General features: G+C 38.8%; 1 protein-coding gene across 2 annotated transcripts in view; it reads right to left on the reverse strand.

Moving 5' to 3' along the window:
• The window catches only part of LOC137656888 (S1 RNA-binding domain-containing protein 1), a 242,456-nt gene that overhangs the window by 148,429 nt on the left and 74,027 nt on the right, over nt 1–20,000 (reverse strand). For both annotated transcript variants that reach the window (XM_068391267.1, XM_068391268.1), the window contains exons 4-5: nt 18,346–18,560; nt 13,403–13,514 (exon numbers count right to left, since the gene is read on the reverse strand). In XM_068391267.1, coding sequence (XP_068247368.1) covers nt 13,403–13,514; nt 18,346–18,560 — 327 coding nt within the window. The remainder of the gene's footprint in view (nt 1–13,402; nt 13,515–18,345; nt 18,561–20,000) is intronic.

A 20,000-nucleotide genomic window follows, 5' to 3' on the forward strand; every position in this document is an offset into this window, starting at 1 on the left:
GATGATTTCAAATTCTTTATTTAGGTAGGCTGGGGAACAGATTCTCAAACCTCTAAGAAATAGATTGCAAGCTACTCCAATTTTTACAGAAATGTCGTGATAACTAAAGAAATGAATGTAGGAAATAGAGAAAGTTGGTTTTCTATACACAGTGAAATTATACCCCGTCGATTCCCTTATAATTAGTATGTCCAAGAAAGCTAATTTTCCATCTTTTTCCCATTCAGTTTTAAATTTTATGCTAGGGACTAGGGAATTTAGATTATTGAAAAATATATTGAAATCTCCCCAGCTATCATCCCAATATGTGAAAATGTCATCAACATAGCGTTGCCAAACCATGTTCGTAGGTTTAATTGTGGTTAAAATTTCTGTTTCAAAGTATTCCATGTAGAGGTTAGCTAAAATTGGAGATAACGGGCTGCCCATACTACAACCAAATTTCTGTTTGTAAAAATTTCCATTGAAAGAGAAAACGTTATTTGACACGCTTAGTTTAATTAACTTAATTGTTTTTTCAATACCGAGGGGGAAGTGATCTTCATAAGGGATTAATTTTTCCCTCAAGAAACCTAATACATCGTTGATTGGGACCTTTGTAAATAGGGATTCTACGTCAAGACTCAAGAGTTTTACATTGTTTACCGGGATATTTAATCTCTTGAATTTCTGGATGAAGTCCTCTGCATGTTTAATATGAGCTGAAAAAAAGCTCCCTAGAAAGGGAGACAGCAAGTCTGCTAACCATTTTGATATATTATATATAAATGACCCTTTACATGAGACGATTGGGCGTAAGGGAATACCGTCCTTATGAGTTTTTGGGAGCCCGTAAAAATATGGCAACGAAGGGTTCATGACTTTGAATGTTTCTAAGACCTCGACGTCTTTTTTATTATTTCCGATTTTTCTTACGGATTTGAAAAACTCCGGAGCAATAGAGTTACGGGGATCTTTTGTTAGCTTTTCATATGTAGTGTCATCGTTTAAGAGTTGTTGAACTTTGTTGACATACGTCTCTTTATCAAGAATGACTATTTTTCCGTCTTTATCCGATTTTGTGATGATGATATTATCGGTTTTGTTTAATGAAAAAATTGCATTATGAAACCTCTATTGCTCCGGAGTTTTTCAAATCCGTAAGAAAAATCGGAAATAATAAAAAAGACATCGAGGTCTTAGAAAAATTCAAAGTCATGAACCCTTCGTTGCCATATTTTTAAGGGTATATATGACTAAAGTAGATATTCCCAGAGAATTAAACTAAAGGTTTCACATAGCTATCTGCACCCCACATAGCGTTTACGCTTCGAGGGGGAAGTGTGCCAAGTATGGGAGGAGCCGTTACAAAACTCTCCTCCTTCGTTACTGTTACGGTACTTGGCGACATCACATCCGGCCGCCATGTTGGATTGATGCCGCCAGAGCGCGCTTTCCTCATTCCTTCCGGCGTATATGCCAGCCTTCATGATACAATAAGATAGGGAGGGGCCTGACAGGCCGGAATAGAGAACCAGGGTGGGTCCATCAGGACATCATGGCTATCTCACCCAAAAATAGAATTTTCGCTTCGCTCAAAATCCGTTTTTTGGGCTCAAGCCATGACGTCCTGATGGAAGTGTACCAGAGAATTAATGTATCGTGGATTTTTTCCCTTTGCAGTGCCTTCGACTTCTAAACAATATTCCTTTGGTCTGATGACCACAGAGACCCGTGACATCTCCGTTACGTCACTTCAGATAAGCATATACCATGTTATCGCTTCCTACCCCCCGTGGCAGGGAAGTCCTATTAAGACGTAAGGAACATCTTGAAGTTACTTGATAAAGGAACTCGCCTATTGTCGGAGATCTGGCCGGTCTCATGGACAGATCGAAGAAGGTAAGTACAATTGTCTTGGAACAAATTACCTTGGTCTAGGTGAGTATGCATCAAGAAGAAGCAATATTATAACACTGAATATAATAATATTCAAATGATAAGGTAATAAAAATTCTCTAACAGTGTTTTTATGTCATGTGTGAGGGCGAAATGAGACGCACAGGGTAACAAAATTCTATTTTGATCAATAAAATAAGAATTAACATGAAAAGTAAATTTCAATTGGAATGCAATTAGAAACATAGACTAAAGACATCAGGAACTTGCCATTACACACATAAGTTCCAGGGGAACTATAAGCCTTTCTAGAAAGTCATTATATACACTTCATGTTAAAAACATGTGGTACACGTGTTTCTGTCTATGTTACTTCACCTTTGTAGAAGAACAGTCCTTAGTGTCACAAGGTGGCACTTAACCCTTTTACCCCCAAAGGACGTACTGGTACGTTTCACAAAAGCCATCCCTTTACCCCCATGGACGTACCGGTACGTCCTTGCAAAAAAATGCTATAAAAATTATTTTTTTCATGATTTTGATAATTTTTTGAGAAAATTCAGACATTTTCCAAGAGAATGAGACCAACCTGACCTCTCTATGACAAAAATTAAGGCTGTTTGAGCAATTTTAAAGAAATATACACCAAAATGTGCTGGGAAAAAAGTAACCCCTTGGGGGTTAAGGGTTGGAAATTTCCAAAAAGCCTGGGGGTAAAAGGGTTAAAATCACTATGTTTCGCATTAGGGTCAACACAGACACCCATGGAGTTAGAGTCCCGAATAACTCTCTGTTCTGCGCAGCACTAAGCAGCAGGTTTTAACACACTACCTGCTGCCACCGCTGCCACCACGTAACGCTTAAGTTTGTGCAACTGCTTTGCGTAGTGTTTGAAAAACACTCTGGAGGATTTCTGGTCCGTGAAAGATCGAAGACTTTCGAAATCCATTGCCTGGAAAAAGTTCAGGGAAGAGGCGACTTTCCTGGGATCATGACTTGCGGGTGTACTGTCAGGATCCGCTCTGCGGATAAAGTAGGTGATCTTCGCCCTTAGTTGTTTGAGTGACAAATCAGATACCGATGTTTCTCCTTTAAAGAGCTGTCCTCCGCCGAAGTCTGAAGTTCTTCGAAGATAGACCTTTAGACTCTCCACTGGGCATAGAGAGACATCTTTCTTCAGAGGGCAGAGTCTCCAGGGGCCCCACCTTTTGGTGGGAAGCTCATTCTTAGCAAGAAACGTTGGGTCAGGGAAGAGGGTAAGTTCGCCTGTCTCAGCGAACTGTATCTGGCCCTCTTCTCTGGATAAAGCCACAATTTCACTGACTCGGGCTCCCGAGGCGAGAGCAAAAAGGAAAATCACTTTTTGAGTCAAATCTTTCAGAGGGCAAGACTCACTGTCCAGACTTGAGGCAAAATGAAGCACCTTATCAAGAGACCAGGAGATGGGTCTCGGTGGAGGTGCAGGATGGAGTCTAGCACATGCCTTTGGCAGCTTGTTAAAGATGTCGTTGGACAGGTCTATCTGGAAGGCATGAAGTAATGATCTTGTCAAGGCTGATTAGCAAGTGGAAATCGTGTTGGCTGCCAAGCCTTGTCCATGAAGGTGAATAAAGAAGGACAGACAAAAGTCTATAGAGATTTCTGTGGATTTTTAGCTTTGACGAAGGACACCCATTTCTTCCAGGATGACTCGTATTGCCTTCTGGTAGATTTTATTTTGTATTCCTCTAGGAAGTCCAAAAATTTCTTCAAGATCCCAAACCTCTTTGTCACGGCTAGGGAGAGAAAATCATGAGATGAAGATCTCGGGTTTTCTTTGATGAAGAACATGCTGGGAGAGAAGTGGGTCTGGCAGAGGAATCAGCTTGGGTTGTAACTCCAAGGTTAGAGGGAACCAGTTGCTCCGGGGCCACTTGGGTGCTACTAGAGCTGCTGTTCCTTGGAAGATTCTCAGCTTGGTGAGGACTTTCAGCAGAAAGTTGGGTGGAGGGAACAGGTAAATCTTGGACCATCTGTTCCAATCCAGGGACATGGCGTCCACCGCTTCCGCTCTGGGGTCCTCGTATGGGGCCACGTAAAGAGGAAGTTGTTTGTTGTCGCTCGTCGCGAAGAGGTCGATTTGCAGTTCCAGGACTTGACGAGAGATGAAGGAGAATGAGTCTGCGTCTAGGGACCATTCCGACTCTATTGGGGTTGTCCTCAATAGAGCGTCCGCCGTCACATTGGGGAATCCTTGTAGGTGAACTGCCGAGAGATGCCATCTTTTCTTGTCCGCTAGGCGGAAGATGGGCAGTAACACTTGGTCGAGTTGGGGCGATCTTGAGCCCTGACGGTTGAGACATCTGACCACAACGGCGCTGTCCAGAGATAGGCGGATGTGGATTGAGGGATGTGGAGACAGCCTCTTCAGAGGAAGAAGTACCGCCATGGCCTCCAAGATGTTGATGTGAAACGTCTTGAATAGGGGAGACCATGTTCCTTGAACTTGTCGTTGATGGGAGTGACCCCCCCCCCATCCTTCTAGCGAAGCATACGTGTGGATAACGACCGACGGAAGCGGTGGATGAAGGGGAACTGATCTTCTCAGGTTCTTTGCCTCCGACCATGGCTTTAGGAGTGAGCGAAGCAAGGATGGCAGAGGTCTCTTGAGATCTCTTCGAGCGATGGATGCATATCTTCTCCAGACTCCCGATGCATCCTTTAGCTGTGCTCGTAGCACTGGGTCTGTCACTGTGGTGACGAACTGGAAGGAGCCGAGCACCTGTTCCTGTTGTCGTCTTGAAATCCGTTTGGATTTTCGGAGTCTTTTGACAGATCCCGCTATTTCCTTCCTTATCTTTAGAGGGATGGAAAGACGGTGTGACTGAAGGTTCCAATGGATTCCTAGCCATTGAAGCTTCTGAGCTTGAGACAGTCGAGACTTTTTGGTGTTGATTTTGAAGCCCAGATGTTCCAGGAACTGGGTCATGTTGAGTCCGAAGGGCATGGCTCTGAAATTGTACTGCCTTTTTTAAAGCCTGAATTCTAGGTAGGAGGAGGCCTGGCGATTCATTGGAATGTGCCAGTAGGCGTCCGCCAAGTCTATTGGGACTGTGTATGCCTTGCGAGGTAGTAGGGCTCTTATATCTTGAGTTAACATCTTGAATTTGTTGTTCGCTATGAACTTGTTGAGAGGGGACAAGTCCAGAATGACTCTGAGTTTGTCGGAGTCCTCCCAGCTTCGCCTACCAGCAGGAACCAGAAGGAGAGTTCATTCTCCTAATGGGGTAGCTGGGGGCGAACGACTAGTACTCTGAGGTTCTGTCCCAAACTCAAAGTGCATGTACTATGGCTAGGAGCAGGGAAAGAAAAACCTAGCCCAACCTTACTTGAATACGATTCAAGGTAAGGAGGGCTAGGATGTAGCCTAGGCTACCTCAGAGGGAGGAGATTATCTTGGGTAAGGTAACTGGGGAGGTGAGAAAGTATACAAGAGCCCTAGCGTTAGACTAGGGATAAGGGAGTCGACTACCAAGATCACCGAAACCCCTTGTATACTTCCTAGAATGCGAAAAACATATGTGCAATCACTGAATCTTATATGTATAAATGCCTATATCTTCATTTCATAATTCAACAATAGGAACACTCATTATACCATGCATGAAAGTAAACAAAAACGCCTAGGCTATCGTAGCAAGCTAGCATGAGAATCGGCTACCTACACTCGCCGAAATGAATACAATCGGCAAAATATAACTAATTCCTAGCAATGAAGACTAAATAACTAATACTGATAATTAGTTAAAAGACCGGGAAGGTTGTTCATGTTTGCGGATGATACTGTAATGGTTGCAGACACAGAAGAGAAGCTTGGACGATTAGTGAGAGAATTTGGAACAGTGTGTGAGAGAAGGAAGTTGAGAGTTAATGTGGGTAGGAGTAAGGTTATGAGATGTACGAGAAGGGAAGGTGGTGCAAGGTTGAATGTCATGTTGAATGGAGAGTTACTTGAGGAGGTGGATCAGTTTAAGTACTTGGGGTCTGTTGTTGCAGCGAATGGTGGAGTGGAAGCAGATGTACGTCAGAGAGTGAATGAAGGTTGCAAAGTGTTGGGGGCAGTTAAGGGAGTAGTAAAAAATAGAGGGTTGGGCATGAATGTAAAGAGAGTTCTATATGAGAAAGTGATTGTACCAAATATGATGTATGGATCGGAGTTGTGGGGAATGAAAGTGATGGAGAGACAGAAATTGAATGTGTTTGAGATGAAGTGTCTAAGGAGTATGGCTGGTGTATCTCGAGTAGATAGGGTTAGGAACGAAGTGGTGAGGGTGAGAACGGGTGTAAGAAATGAGTTAGCAGCTAGAGTGGATATGAATGTGTTGAGGTGGTTTGGCCATGTTGAAAGAATGGAAAATGGCTGTCTGCTAAAGAAGGTGATGAATGCAAGAGTTGATGGGAGAAGTACGAGAGGAAGGCCAAGGTTTGGGTGGATGGATGGAGTGAAGGAAGCTCTGGGTGATAGGAGGATAGATGTGAGCGAGGCAAGAGAGCGTGCTAGAAATAGGAATGAATGGCGAGCGATTGTGACGCAGTTCTGGTAGGCCCTGCTGCTGCCTCCGATGCCTTAGATGACCGCGGAGGTAGCAGCAGTAGGGGATTTAGCATTATGAAGCTTCATCTGTGGTGGATAATGTGGGAGGGTGGGCTGTGACACCCTAGCAGTACCAGCTGAACTCCGTTCAGTCCCTTGTTAGGCTGGGAGGAACGTAGAGAGTAGAGGTCCCCTTTTTGTTTTTGTTTCTTTGTTGATGTCGGCTAACCCCCAAAATTGGGGGAAGGGCCTTGGTATATGTATGTATGTATATATATATGTATATATATATATATATATATATATATATATATATATATATATGTATATGTATATATATATGTATATATATATGTGTATATGTATACATATATATATATGAATATATGTATATATGTAATGTATATAATGTATATATATATATATATATATATATATATATATATATATATATATATATATATATATATATATATGTACATATATATGTATATATGTATATATATGTATATATATATATATATATATATATATTTATATATACATGTATATATATGTATACATGTATATATATATATATATATATATATATATATATACATATATATATATATATATATATATATATATATATATATATATATATATATATATATATACCGTGGAGATACTACCACTAGAGTTATGGGGTCTGTGTGTAAGCAAAAGGAAAATGAACCGTAACCAGAGAGAAGGATCCAATGTACTACTGTCTGGCCAGTCAAAAGACCCCATAACTCTAGCGGTAGTATCTCCATGGTGTATATATATATATATATATATATATATATATATATATATATATATATATATATATATATACCGTGGAGATACTACCACTAGAGTTTTGGGGTCTTTTGACTGGCCAGACAGTAGTGCATTGGATCCTTCTCTCTGATTACGGTTCATTTTCCTTTTGCCTACACACAGACACACACACACACACACCAAATAGACTGGCCTATTCATTATATATTCTCCTCTGCCTCATATACCTGACAACACTGAGATTATCAAACAATTCTTCTTACTGTACTGTAATTGTTCAGTGGTCTCTTTCCTCTCTGTAAGGGTAGGAGAGACTCTTTAGCTATGGTAAGCAGCCCTTCAAGGAGGACACTCCAAAATCAAACCATTGTTCTCTAATCTTGGGTAGTGCCATAACCTCTGTACCATGGTCTTCCACTGTCTTGAGTTAGAATTCTCTTGCTTGAGGGTGCACTCAGGCACACTATTCTATCTTAATTCTCTTCCTCTTGCTTTATTAAAAGTTTTTATAGTTTATATAGGAGATATTTATTTTAATGTTGTTCCTCTTCTTAAAATATTTTATTTTTCTTTGTTTTCTTTCTTCACTGAGCTATTTTCCCTGTTGGACCCCCTGGGCTTATAGCATCCAGCTTTTCCAAATAGGGTTGTAGCTTAGCAAATAATAATAATAACAATAATTATTATTATTATTTATATATATATATATATATATATATATATATACTGTATATATATACATATATATATATATATATATATATATATATATATATATATATATATATATATATATATATATATATATATATATATATATATATATATATATTACCGCCCAATTTCCATAACTCCCATATTATCTAAAGTTTTTGAACGTCTTCTGGCAAAACGTCTTAATAGGTTTGCTGAAGGTAATCATCTACTCCCTAGTTTGCAATTTGGTTTTCGTAAAGGCCTTGGAGCATGTGATGCCCTTCTCACAATCTCCAATGCTGTACAGAAATCCCTTGATTGTGGTCGGGAAGTTCGTATGATTGGCCTTGATTTTAGTGCTGCCTTTGACCGTGTTAATCATGAAGCCCTTGTTTTCAAACTGAAACAGTTGGGAGTGGGTGGGTCGTTTCTTAGCATTATTATTGATTTTTTAAGTAATAGATCTCAAAGAGTTGTTGTTGATGGGCACCATAGTGATTATAGGAATGTGATATCCGGTGTTCCACAGGGTAGTGTTCTTGGCCCATTACTTTTCATACTATATACACATGACATGTGGTTTGGCCTAGAAAACAAGCTTGTTGCATATGCAGATGATGCTACTCTCTTTGCATTAATTCCATCCCTTGAATGTAGATCTAGGGTTGGTGAATCCCTTAATAGAGATTTAGCTAGAATTAGTGCATGGTGCAAATTATGGGGTATGAAGTTGAATCCTAACAAAACTCAAAGTATGATTGTAAGTAGGTCAAGGACGGTGGCTCCTCAACATCCGGATCTCAGTATTGATAATGTTTCTTTAAATATGTATGACTCTTTCAAAATTTTAGGTGTGATTCTCGACAGTAAATTTACTTTTGAGAAACATATAAGGTCTGTGTCTTCTTCAATTGCACAAAAAATAGGCTTATTGAGAAAGTCTTTCAAGATTTTCGGTGATCAATCTATTGTGAAGAAGTTTTTTGATTCTTTCATTCTACCTTGTTTTGAGTATTGTTCTCCTGCCTGGTCTTCAGCTGCTGATTCTCATCTTAATTTGTTGGACAGAAACTTACGGTCTATTAAATTTCTTATTCCTGATCTAGATATTAATCTCCGGCACCGTCGTTCAATTAGTTCATTATGCATGTTGCATAAGATTTTTCATAACTCTGACCATCCTTTACATTCAGATCTCCCTGGACAATTCTATCCTGTTCGTAACACTAGGCAGGCAGTTAATTCTAATAGCCAGGCCTTCTCCATCGCAGTTAATTCTAATAGCCAGGCCTTCTCCATCACGAGGCTCAATACTACGCAGTGCTCTAGAAGTTTTATTCCAGCTGTTACCAAGTTGTGGAATGATCTTCCTAATCGGGTGGTTGAATCATTAGAACTTCAAAAGTTCAAAGTTGGAGCAAATGCTTTTTTGTTGACCAAATAATATTGTTGGATGATCAGATTCCTGGTCAGAGGAGGCAAACAGTCTATGAAGGGAATTTAATACCCTGACCGGAGGACTTCTACCATCCATAGGTCGGCCTCGAAGTCCTGCCACCTTTGCCAAGAGCTTTGTAGGCAGCCCCCACTGGTGGCAAGCTGGGAGACATGCCCTCCCTAGCGTGAACTTCTGCAACCACATCCTTTTTGTCCGGAGGAAAGTCCTCTCCAACAAAAGGTGGGCCTAAGGTTCTGCCTCCCAGGTTGTTGTGCATCTGCTGGAGGAAAAAATCATCTTTGTTGAAGAACTGGCTTAAAAGGTGAGCTCTTGAGTTGTTTCTGTGGAGTTGGTAACCTCAGTACCACTGCTCTACTTAACATAGGACTTTATCCTAACCACTCTACCTTTTCAATCATCTCCGCCACAACTGAGGACAGGAAAAGAGATGGGGAATTGACTAGTTAAAAATTCCTTAGGGCTAACGCATCTCAAGGGGACAGCTGCCTAGAGCATCTCGCGCAAAGAGAATGCAATTTCCCCAAAGGAAGATTTTTTGATGAAAGATAAACCAGATCTAGATAGTTCCTCAAACTGTTCACGAACATGTTCGTTTTTCAGGTTCTGTGACACTGCAAAGCAAGAGACTGCTCCAAACCAGTGGTCTATCCATGAGCAGGCTGGAATATCTGACATAGCTGCAACCTCCACGTTAGCTAAACATAGGAGGAGAGATCACGTATAGTCGGCCATCCTTATACGCGATAGTTAGGTTACAGACAGCCACGAAAAGGGAATATTCGCAAATAAATGCTGGACTAGGGTGGGCTAACTCCTAACCTAAGAAGTCACTGCTCCTTGCCACGAACGGGTGCCCCAGCTGATGATTAACACAGTAAATATTATTTTAATTTGGTTTCTACAACAGTTTATAATCATACGTAAAGTGTTCAGTACAAGTACACGGCACAAGTTCAAGAATAAGTTAGACAAGATCATAAGAACTCTCTAAATGCTTAAACTAAATGGCTTCACCAAAGAGCAAATGGAGTCTCCACGGATGGACTAAAAAGTCTTTTGTAACATCCACAATCCTTGTAACTTTCTCTCTCAAACTTTGTACGGGATATTTCTTTATACATTGTTAGATATACGATGTTTTGACTCATATTACTCAGTAAAGTATCGAAAGGACATCATTCGATTTACAGACTCACCTTCCACCAGAAATATGACATCATCAGACATACAGTACAGTACAGTACTTCTTTTCTTAAATTTACTGTAAATAGTACAGTACGCTACTCATAACAACTGGAACAGACCACTGTAATACTTGGTATCGTTACTCGATGTTTCGATGATGAGAATACGATTACTCGGTAACAAATCAATAAGAAATCACTCGATTTGCACCTCACCTTTCCGCTCAAAATATGACGTTACCGGACGTGTGCACTTTGAAGGAATGACTTGTGACATACGTAAAATCATTCTCTGTTTTTCTTGCAAGAAAAAATACTAACCTACCTAGGAAAAAATATTTAATTTTTATAATAAAAAAGAAAATATATCACTTTAAAAAATATTTGTCCTATAAGTGTACTTTTATTAGATAAATATCGTCCTGGTTGTAGTCAAATTTACGCTACTTAGTACTCATAACAACCAATATAAACCCATAAAATACTTAATATCAATACTCAATATTTCAAATACAGTATGGGAATAATAACATTAATCGATAGCCTATTGAAAGGAAATCATTCAATTTGCCCGCTTGTTTTCCACGGCTTCGCTAGAAATATGACGTCACCAGACATACTGTATACTGTACAGTATGAACTCAACAAATATTACCAACTTTCTTAATATAAATTTTATTTAAAATGGATACTGTATATTATCAATAAAAAATACTAACTTACCAAGATAAATCAATTCAATTCTATACAAAAAAAATAGATAATTTCTAAGGAAATAGTTGTCCTAATAGCGTACTACTTCCGACTTGTGACGTCATCACAGTGAAAAGTGGTCGTAAAGTCGAACAGTCATAAATCTCATAGTTCATAGTCAACGACTACCTGTACCTGCAATGAATTATCTGAAACAGAATGATGTTCCGTAGAACATGTACTATCATCATGAACATCAGACCGAGGGCTAGTGTACGGTCTGTCCTGATAATTAATAGGTTTGTCATCAGCGTAAGACACATGAATTTTATTAGTGTAAGACAAGGTTTTATCATACTGATTCCTAGCCAAAAGTCTATAAAACTTAGGGGGAACTTCAAAGTACTGTGGATATGATCTACCATCCCTTCTGGAATATGGAGGGCATATAGTAACATTAACTCTAGCATCATTATGACGCAGAGGAATACTCTTCCGCATCAAAATGGCAGCAGGTTTAATGACATCATGATGTTTAGGGGTGATAACTTGCTTAGACCTGTTGGCCTTCTCAGATGAGGTGGTGTTATGTGCCTCACGCTTCAAAATGGCATCGCGTACAGTGATGTCCTCCCGTTTAGATACAGTGATGCGTTCAGAATTGTTATTCTGAACATTCAGCCTAGCTGAATTACTGTACAGTATTAATAGCTGAAATTCTGGATAAAGCCAGATTTGGTATACTCGACTTCACAGCATCATTAGGCTTAGAAGGAAAAACTTGTTTAGAGCATGTAAGCATGGTCAAGTCTTGTGGGGGAGGGGGGGGGGGGGTTCCGATGGGAACGCAGAGACAATTTTACTGGGGAAACATCTTATTTGTATAATCTGACATATATAAACTTCTGCTCAACGCACTCTTGGGGGGAGGGGAGATCAAACATTACAAAATAATCATGGACAAATGGGGCATCTAAAGGATCCAGCTCAGGAAGTACAGCGGCCATAGCCAGGGGATCTGCAGTTAGAACTAGTTCAAGATCATACTGAACATCAATACTGGGTGATAAAACAACAAAATTATGTCCGTTGTCGTTGTCATCCATGACTGAAGCCTCGATGAGCTCCCAACACAATGGACCTGGAAGGGGATAACGTTTGCCACAGTACCAATCTTAGGTTCTTGTCATTGCTGACAGAAGACAGCATTTCTTGCGGCAAGAACGATATCTCTCCCACTGGGAAGACGATCATTCCCTACAGTACTCACATAGTGATTCCACAGAACATCTTTTACCCCTACATAAAGGACAAACTGGGTGAGGATCCACTTCTACTCAGCTCATAAATGTACCACAGGGGCGACAATTTCGGCTAGGGCAGGAACGCATCGAATTTGACATAATCGTCTTAAGGCACACACTCGTAATCTCACAAATAATGATAGCACGCAAGTGATAATGAATGTCAAAGACACAAGAGACACAAGAGACACAAGCACTAAGCACTATGAGGGTACGGTGTGGACAATGCAGATGTCTGATCGCAGAGAGAAAGAAAGCACGTCTGACCTCCTTCCTGACCAGAAGTGTTATGAAGAAGCGCTTTGATAACGTGTTATGCATCATGTCATGCACAGCAATTGCCTAGCAACAAAGCAGGAAGCAATCAACCCAATTTCTTTTGATTGTCTGGTCATAGAAAACAAAACTAGAAGTAACCTATATAAATGACTCAGAAGATTGTATCTGCGTGGAAATACAACTTAAATATAACAACAGAAGGCTTAACTTTGAATTTTAAATATCCTAATTTTTTCTGTAACAATTTCAACTTCATATTTTCCCTTTATCGTTATTTAGTTATAATAATGAAGGTTTCTGTATGCAGTCTATAAACAAAAAAATTAGGAAAAAAGTTCCCAACTATGTTCTTGCAGAATTAACATCAATAAAAGACTAAATCAAATAACGATACCAAACAATGCTAAAATTAGCAAACTTCCCTGAACCTTGAATAATCAAAATTAGCAACAGCATGCAACCTATCTTCTAAAATGGATCTTTTAAAATAAAATTTCCTTCACTGCAAGATAAAAGATTCTGTACATACCAGATGCTCTACTTCATGCATGGTAGTGGCACACAACAGAGATGCTTTTCGTTCTTCCGGCAACTTTTTGTTGTCGCTCTTCAAGATTTTAACTACTCTTTCCTGTACATGTCTGCAAGTAAGATAAAAAGAGGATATTTCAATGTTCTTAATCTTTAAAGATACATACTGGATAACATCAGTGTTTGTATGAAATCTAATGGATGAGCCCAAGCCCTAAGACCATAATGGTTCTTCAGCATTATGCTGTATAAAATGGTAAGTAACATGATAAAATGAAAAAATTCTTGAAAAAAAGGAGGGAGAGAGAGAGAGAGAGAGAGAGAGAGAGAGAGAGAGAGAGAGAGAGAGAGAGAGAGAGAGAGAGAGAGAGAGAGAGAGAGAGAGTGTGTGTGTGTGTGTGTGTGTGTGTGTGTGTGTGTGTGTGTGTGTGTGTGTGTGTGTGTGTGTGTGTGTGTGTGTGTTACATGGATTTTGGATGTCAAAGACTTTAAGTCCATCTTGCGGAGCCTCCACTTACTCTTTGGTAGAGCGATTTACTTAAGCATTTAGAGAGTTCTTACAATCTTGTCTAACTTATTCTTGAAGTCGTTTACCATATTACTGTTTATTACATCTGCTGGAGGTCTACTCCAAGTATTTTCTATTTTGTATGTAAAGAAATTGCCACACTGGGTGGTGTTGTATCTTTTCATTTCCAGTTTGTATCCGTTACCTCTGGACTGATTTGTGCTAAGCATGAATAAATTGTTGTAATCTACATGTTATTCCTTTAGGAATTTTGAATGGCTCTGAAGACTGTCCCCTAGTCGTCGAGTTTGTAGATCAAATAAGTTCAAAACATTCCATTTATCGTCTATATCAAAATTGCTTTCGTGTTAGAACTAGTTTGGTGGCCCTAGCTTGTACTGCTTCCAGTCTATCTATATCCATCTGAATACTTAGAGCCCTGAATTGGACTCCGTATTCTAGATAGGGTCTTACTAGTGATGTATACAGGTGTAGTACAGTGTCTTTGTTTCTGTTTTTGAATTGTCTCTTTATATAACCTATTATTTTTTGTGCTTTCTTTTCAGCTTTTATGCTCTGTTTGGTGAACTTCAAATCCTTGCTGATAAAAATACCAAGATCTTCCTACTAGTCCACACTTTCTATTTTATTACCTAGCAGTGAGTAATCTGATTGTGGATTACTATAAGCTACAGTATATGCATGACTTTACATTTCCCACAGTTGAAAGGCATTTCCCATTTTTTGGACCATTCTACTAACTTCATTAGATTTTCTCTTAAGGCTTCTACGTCTTCTGAGTTTGCAGCATTTATGCCTAGCTTTCTATCGTTGGCAAATTTGGCTATTCTACTAGTTAACCATAAATCTCTGTTGTTAATGTAGATCAGAAATAGCAAAGGGCCAAGGATAAATCCTTGATGTACTCCGCTTGTAACAGCTGTCCACTCAGAAGCTTCTCCATTGATTATAACTCTCTGTTTTCTGTTTGTTAGCCAATTTTCAATCTATTCAGCTGGCTCGTCAGTAATGCCTAGTGCTCTAATTTTGACCATTAATTTTCTATCAGGAACTTTGTCAATAACCTTTTGAAAGTCTAGGTATATGATGTCTATTGCCCTGCTTTTGTCATGAATGGTAAACATGTGGAAAAATTCCAAAAGATTTGTCACGCATGATCTCTTTTGTCTAAATCCATGTTGGTTGTCTATTCGAAGATTGTTTTTCTCTATGTGTTCTACTATTGAGCCTACTAAAAATAGGTTGCAGTTGCCAGGTTCTTCTTTTTGTCCCTTCTTGTAGATTGGAGGAACACTGTCTAGTTTCCATCCTTGTGGAGCCTTTCTTTCGTTGGCTGTCTTTCGGAATAATTTGTAAAAGTGTGGGGTTATCTCTTCTTCTAGTTCTATAATCTTTCTTGGATGAATATCATCTGGACCTGGTGCCTTAGACTTACCGAGTCCTTTTATTCTCTTTTTGACATCATCCATTGTAAATGTAATTCTATTTAATGGTTGTGGCACTTCATATTTGATAGCTGGTTTGGGAGGGTCGTTGATTCTTCCCTAGTGAATACGGTTGTAAAACATGCATTTTTCCAACTCATTTGTTATAAGATTTCACCCCAAGTATCTTAATGGGATAATGTTTTTGATTGGATTTGTACTGTCTGCATATGCAAAAAATTCTTTTGGGGTTTTCTTTACTAGCTGTTGCCACTGTTTTCTCTTCATTAATCTTGGAATTTTTAACTAGTTTATCTACTTTGCGACTTAACTTCTTGTGCTTGGAAATTTCATGAATTGAAGGTTGTGGACCCATTGATTTATGTTTCCTGTCTCTGCTTCTTATTGCATTGGTTATTTCTCTGTTGAACCATTTAGGTTTTGGAGTTCCATTTGGTAAAAGTTTTCCATGTGGTATACATTTAGCCATTTTTTCTTAATATATTTCTACAGAGAAGTCCCGCTGCATATTTATGGTCCCTGTTTCATCGTATTCTGAATGCTTGGTGTATTCTTTCAGCTTTATCCAGTTACTCTGTCTGTAGTATAGCTTTCTTATAATTTTCCCTTCCTTAAGATAAGGAATATTTACCCGAAACCTAATTATTTTGTGGTCACTTTTGCCAATTTTTTGCCTACTGGAACCTGGATACTAAATTTTCTTCTGTTGTTAGCACAATATCTGGTATGTTGTTCCCCTAGTTCATTGGTTCCCAACCTGGGGGTAAATTACCCCCTGGGGGTAATTTAGCAATTTTTCGGGGGTAATGGAGGGGTGACAGAAAAATGTTAAGAATTCTGAAAATCAAGTAAGCATTGGTATTAGGATTAATGTTAACTTAGTCTTAGTATTTTAAGTTGTAAAGTGAACCTATTATAAGTAAGTAACAAAGCTAAACCAAATAACAATAAATATCAAAAACTAATATACAGTATTAGAAAAGAAAAAATATATAGCTAAGTGTGTGGTAACCGAAAAGTATTTTCACAAGTATGCTTCAGGACACAAGTCACTCAGTAACCCCGATGACTCATCGACGAGTCCAGTACGCGTCACTCACTGCCCGAGTCTGCCTCTGTTTCACACTGCCAGTTTCTCTGTGAGCATCAGCCGAGGTGGACATGAGCTGGTATGTATGTGTACTGCTCTGTACTGCCTGGTAATCTGAAGTTGGTGTTTGAAGATATGTTGAAAATCGTCAACTTCATCAAGTCCAGGGATGTGAATTCGCGCATATTCAAGGAGCTGTGCAAGGAAATAGGAGAAGAGTATCAAGTTCTGCTTTACCACACCGATGTTCACTGGTTGTCACGAGGCAAGGTTGTACATCGTGTCATTGAGCTGCTGAAAGGTTATTCAGGAATTTCTGGAACAAAAAGGATCTCCTTTTGCTACCAAGTTCACTGATAAGGAGTGGCTTGCTCGACTTTGTTACTTGGCTGACATATTTGCGGAGCTGAACAGTGGTAATCTGCAACTCCAGGGCCGAAACACGACTGTCATTGAGGCCCGTCACACTGTGGTTGCATTTCTGGCGAAACTGAGACTCTGGATTCGGCGCTTGGAGAAAGGAGTGATCGCCCAGTTCCCCACCCTAGACCAGTTTATTGAGGAGAATAGTCATGATACTGGATCTCTTCTACAGACCATCAACAAAGAGATGAGCGGCCATTTGAAGGGGCTTGAAACAAGCATGCATCACTACTTTCCAGAGAGTGACCAAGAAACAGCCAGTCTTCAGTGGATCATTCATCCCTTCTCTGTACCTGATGAGGCCATTCATGATGATGATTTCCCTGCAAAGGAGGAGTGGATCACAATGCGAGTCAATGAAGCCTTGAAAATCCTTTTGGATTTCACGACTAGCCGACTCGCCAACTCTGTCCAAGAGAGCCTTGAAGTTGTTGGTATCATTCTCAACAACGTATCTGTGCGAGAAGGGGTTCTCAACTGTGCTGGGGATGAAAATAAAAAAGAGGACTCGCTTGAATGTTGCAAACGATGCCAGGCTGGCACTTTCAACCACGAAACCAAGAATTCCTCAACTAGCTTCAAATATGCAACTCCAACCATCTCACTGATGCTCTTGACATCTTTGGTAAGTCATTAGAGATGCAAAATGTACCAATACAATAAATAAAAAAAATTATCTCTAGTGTTTTAGTTTAGCCATATATATATAAATGTTGACAACATTTTGTGAAAGGGGTAACATGCTTAATGTGGCATGCTAAATTGGGTAACAAGCTGAAAAAGGTTGGGAACCACTGCCCTAGTTCATTTATCGACCCACTGATAGAGGAATTCGTTGTTGACAAATTCTCATAGCCTATGTCCCTCTATAAATGATGAGAGAGAGAGAGAGAGAGAGAGAGAGAGAGAGAGAGAGAGAGAGAGAGAGAGAGAGAGAGAGAGAGAGAGAGAGAGAGAGAGAGAGAGAGAGAGAGAGAGAGAGAGAGAGAGAGAGAGAGAGAGAGAGAGAGAGAGAGAGAGAGAGAGAGAGAGAGAGAGAGAGAGTGTGTGTGTGTGTGTTTGTGTGTGTTTTTTTTTTTTTTACTTATGTATTAAGCTGTAATGATATTACAGTAGTGTTCTGTATTATTTGCAAAAAAATTATTGCTGCATCTGTAACGTTTTATCCACTGAACTTACCATCTGCAAAGTGGTTCTAAACATATTACAGGTGGACAAGGAGGGCCCATTGTAAGGGCAATATCCTTCTGGGAATACTGACACCTGAGCATGACTCAGGGTCTTCTTTTGTTTAATAAATGGTACATTCCAAAGCAAAACAAGAGCCCAGAAGTACTGTGGCAAAAGTAAAACCAAAATCTGGAATTTTAATTGTATAGACACAAACTGAACTTGGTAAGATACAACATATGCAGTTAGAAATACATTAGTGCAAAGGTAAAACCAGTACTTACTTCAACTGTGAGTAACAGTTTTGTATCTCTCGCAGCTTCTCAACTTCCATATTTCCGGTTTTATCCTTTCTGTATCTGGCAACGAATGGAAGTGTGTTTTCTTGATCAAACATAGTGATGGTATTACGGGCAGCCCATTCCTCGACACCCACTCGCTCAGAAATAACCTTGGCTGCATCCCAAACAAACTTAATTTCAACATCTTTATCTGGAATCTAGAAATAAAGAAAATATACTTTCTGGAATTCTATAGAAACAAAATATAAATTCACCAAATCAAAATTTGTTCTTAATAAAGCTAAAAAATACAATTAGTGCTACACAGAAAATGAATTCAGTTTTCTAATGCAATTTTCAGTTTTTTCTATTTTTATTTTTTTAGTTATGCTATGAAACATCAGCTTAAGTAGGTTGACACATGAAATCATTGCTCCCTGAACAAAAGTCATGAGCATGGCACCAATTCTGTCATGGCTGGGATCACCAGAGGGTTAACCTAATCCCTCAAGTACTTCACTCCAAGATACTTCAAAATAATCTGTATAACTCATTCACAAGTCTATGCAAGGGGGAAAATTAATATATTCTCATATTAACATTCTTGAAATCAGAAAAATAATGGAAAAATTATAATATTCTCAAACATACTCAGCATCAGAAAACTGTTCATGATTTAAATACTAACAGACCGAGCTACTTTGCAACTAGCTATAAAATCACAAATTTTTAAAGTTATCTACAGTATAATTTTCCTAAACTGAATATAAAAACCTGAGTCCTTCAATAGGATCATGGATTATGCTTTCTGCAAAGCTGGATAGGGCTGTTAAGACTAATAATGAGATAGCATTAGTTAGCTAAAGCAAAGTAGGTAAGCCCCACACATCTAACCTTAAACCTAAATGTTGCAGTGTGATTGAAGAGGGAAGTATTTCTAAGTTATACACCAAATTTCAATGCTATATCTTTAAAACTAATGGAGACTATTGAATTTGAAGGTCAATAAGTATAGTTTTGAGATACGGGCGTTCAAAGTTTTTCTTTTTATTTTTACAAAGACAATATTTATTTATCATGATTATTATGAATCTTATGTTCTTTTTTGGGTATTAATAGAAGAAAGAAAACAAAGTTATTTATCATAATTTAACCATAAATGAAGATCCTTTTGCTCAATATCTTGCTTATTGTGGCTCCTGTGAGGCAAGGCAGCCACTCCTTCATCCACAACACTCTCTCTCTCTTTCTCTCTCTGCAATATCGATATTACCTTTTTTCTGAACTCTTAATTAAGCAAATTTTCTTCTTCCTTATGTTAGCAAGATGTTGAAATTGTCTTTTCCTCTTTGAAATGATAAAATTTTTGCCAAATACGAGAAAAACAAACATAAAAATGAGTCAATGTCCCATTGGCAGTTTTTTAATATAACATTATTTCCTGTTGGCTTCTTAACAGACAGTCTTGATAAATTAAGTTTTACATTTGCCTTTCCAATGTTCTTTTTACAAAATTCTTGAGGGGATGGTAAACCTCAACTTGAATTTTTGATTGATTTGAGTTTGTTGAAGGTTCATCATTTTTTTTTCAGATAAAATATTATACCTACAGTATTTGCAATAGATATTTTTGCATTTTTCGTTGAAGGGGAGAGGGA

The sequence above is a fragment of the Palaemon carinicauda genome, chromosome 17 (assembly GCF_036898095.1).
Source record: "Palaemon carinicauda isolate YSFRI2023 chromosome 17, ASM3689809v2, whole genome shotgun sequence".
Lineage (NCBI taxonomy): Eukaryota > Metazoa > Arthropoda > Malacostraca > Decapoda > Palaemonidae > Palaemon > Palaemon carinicauda.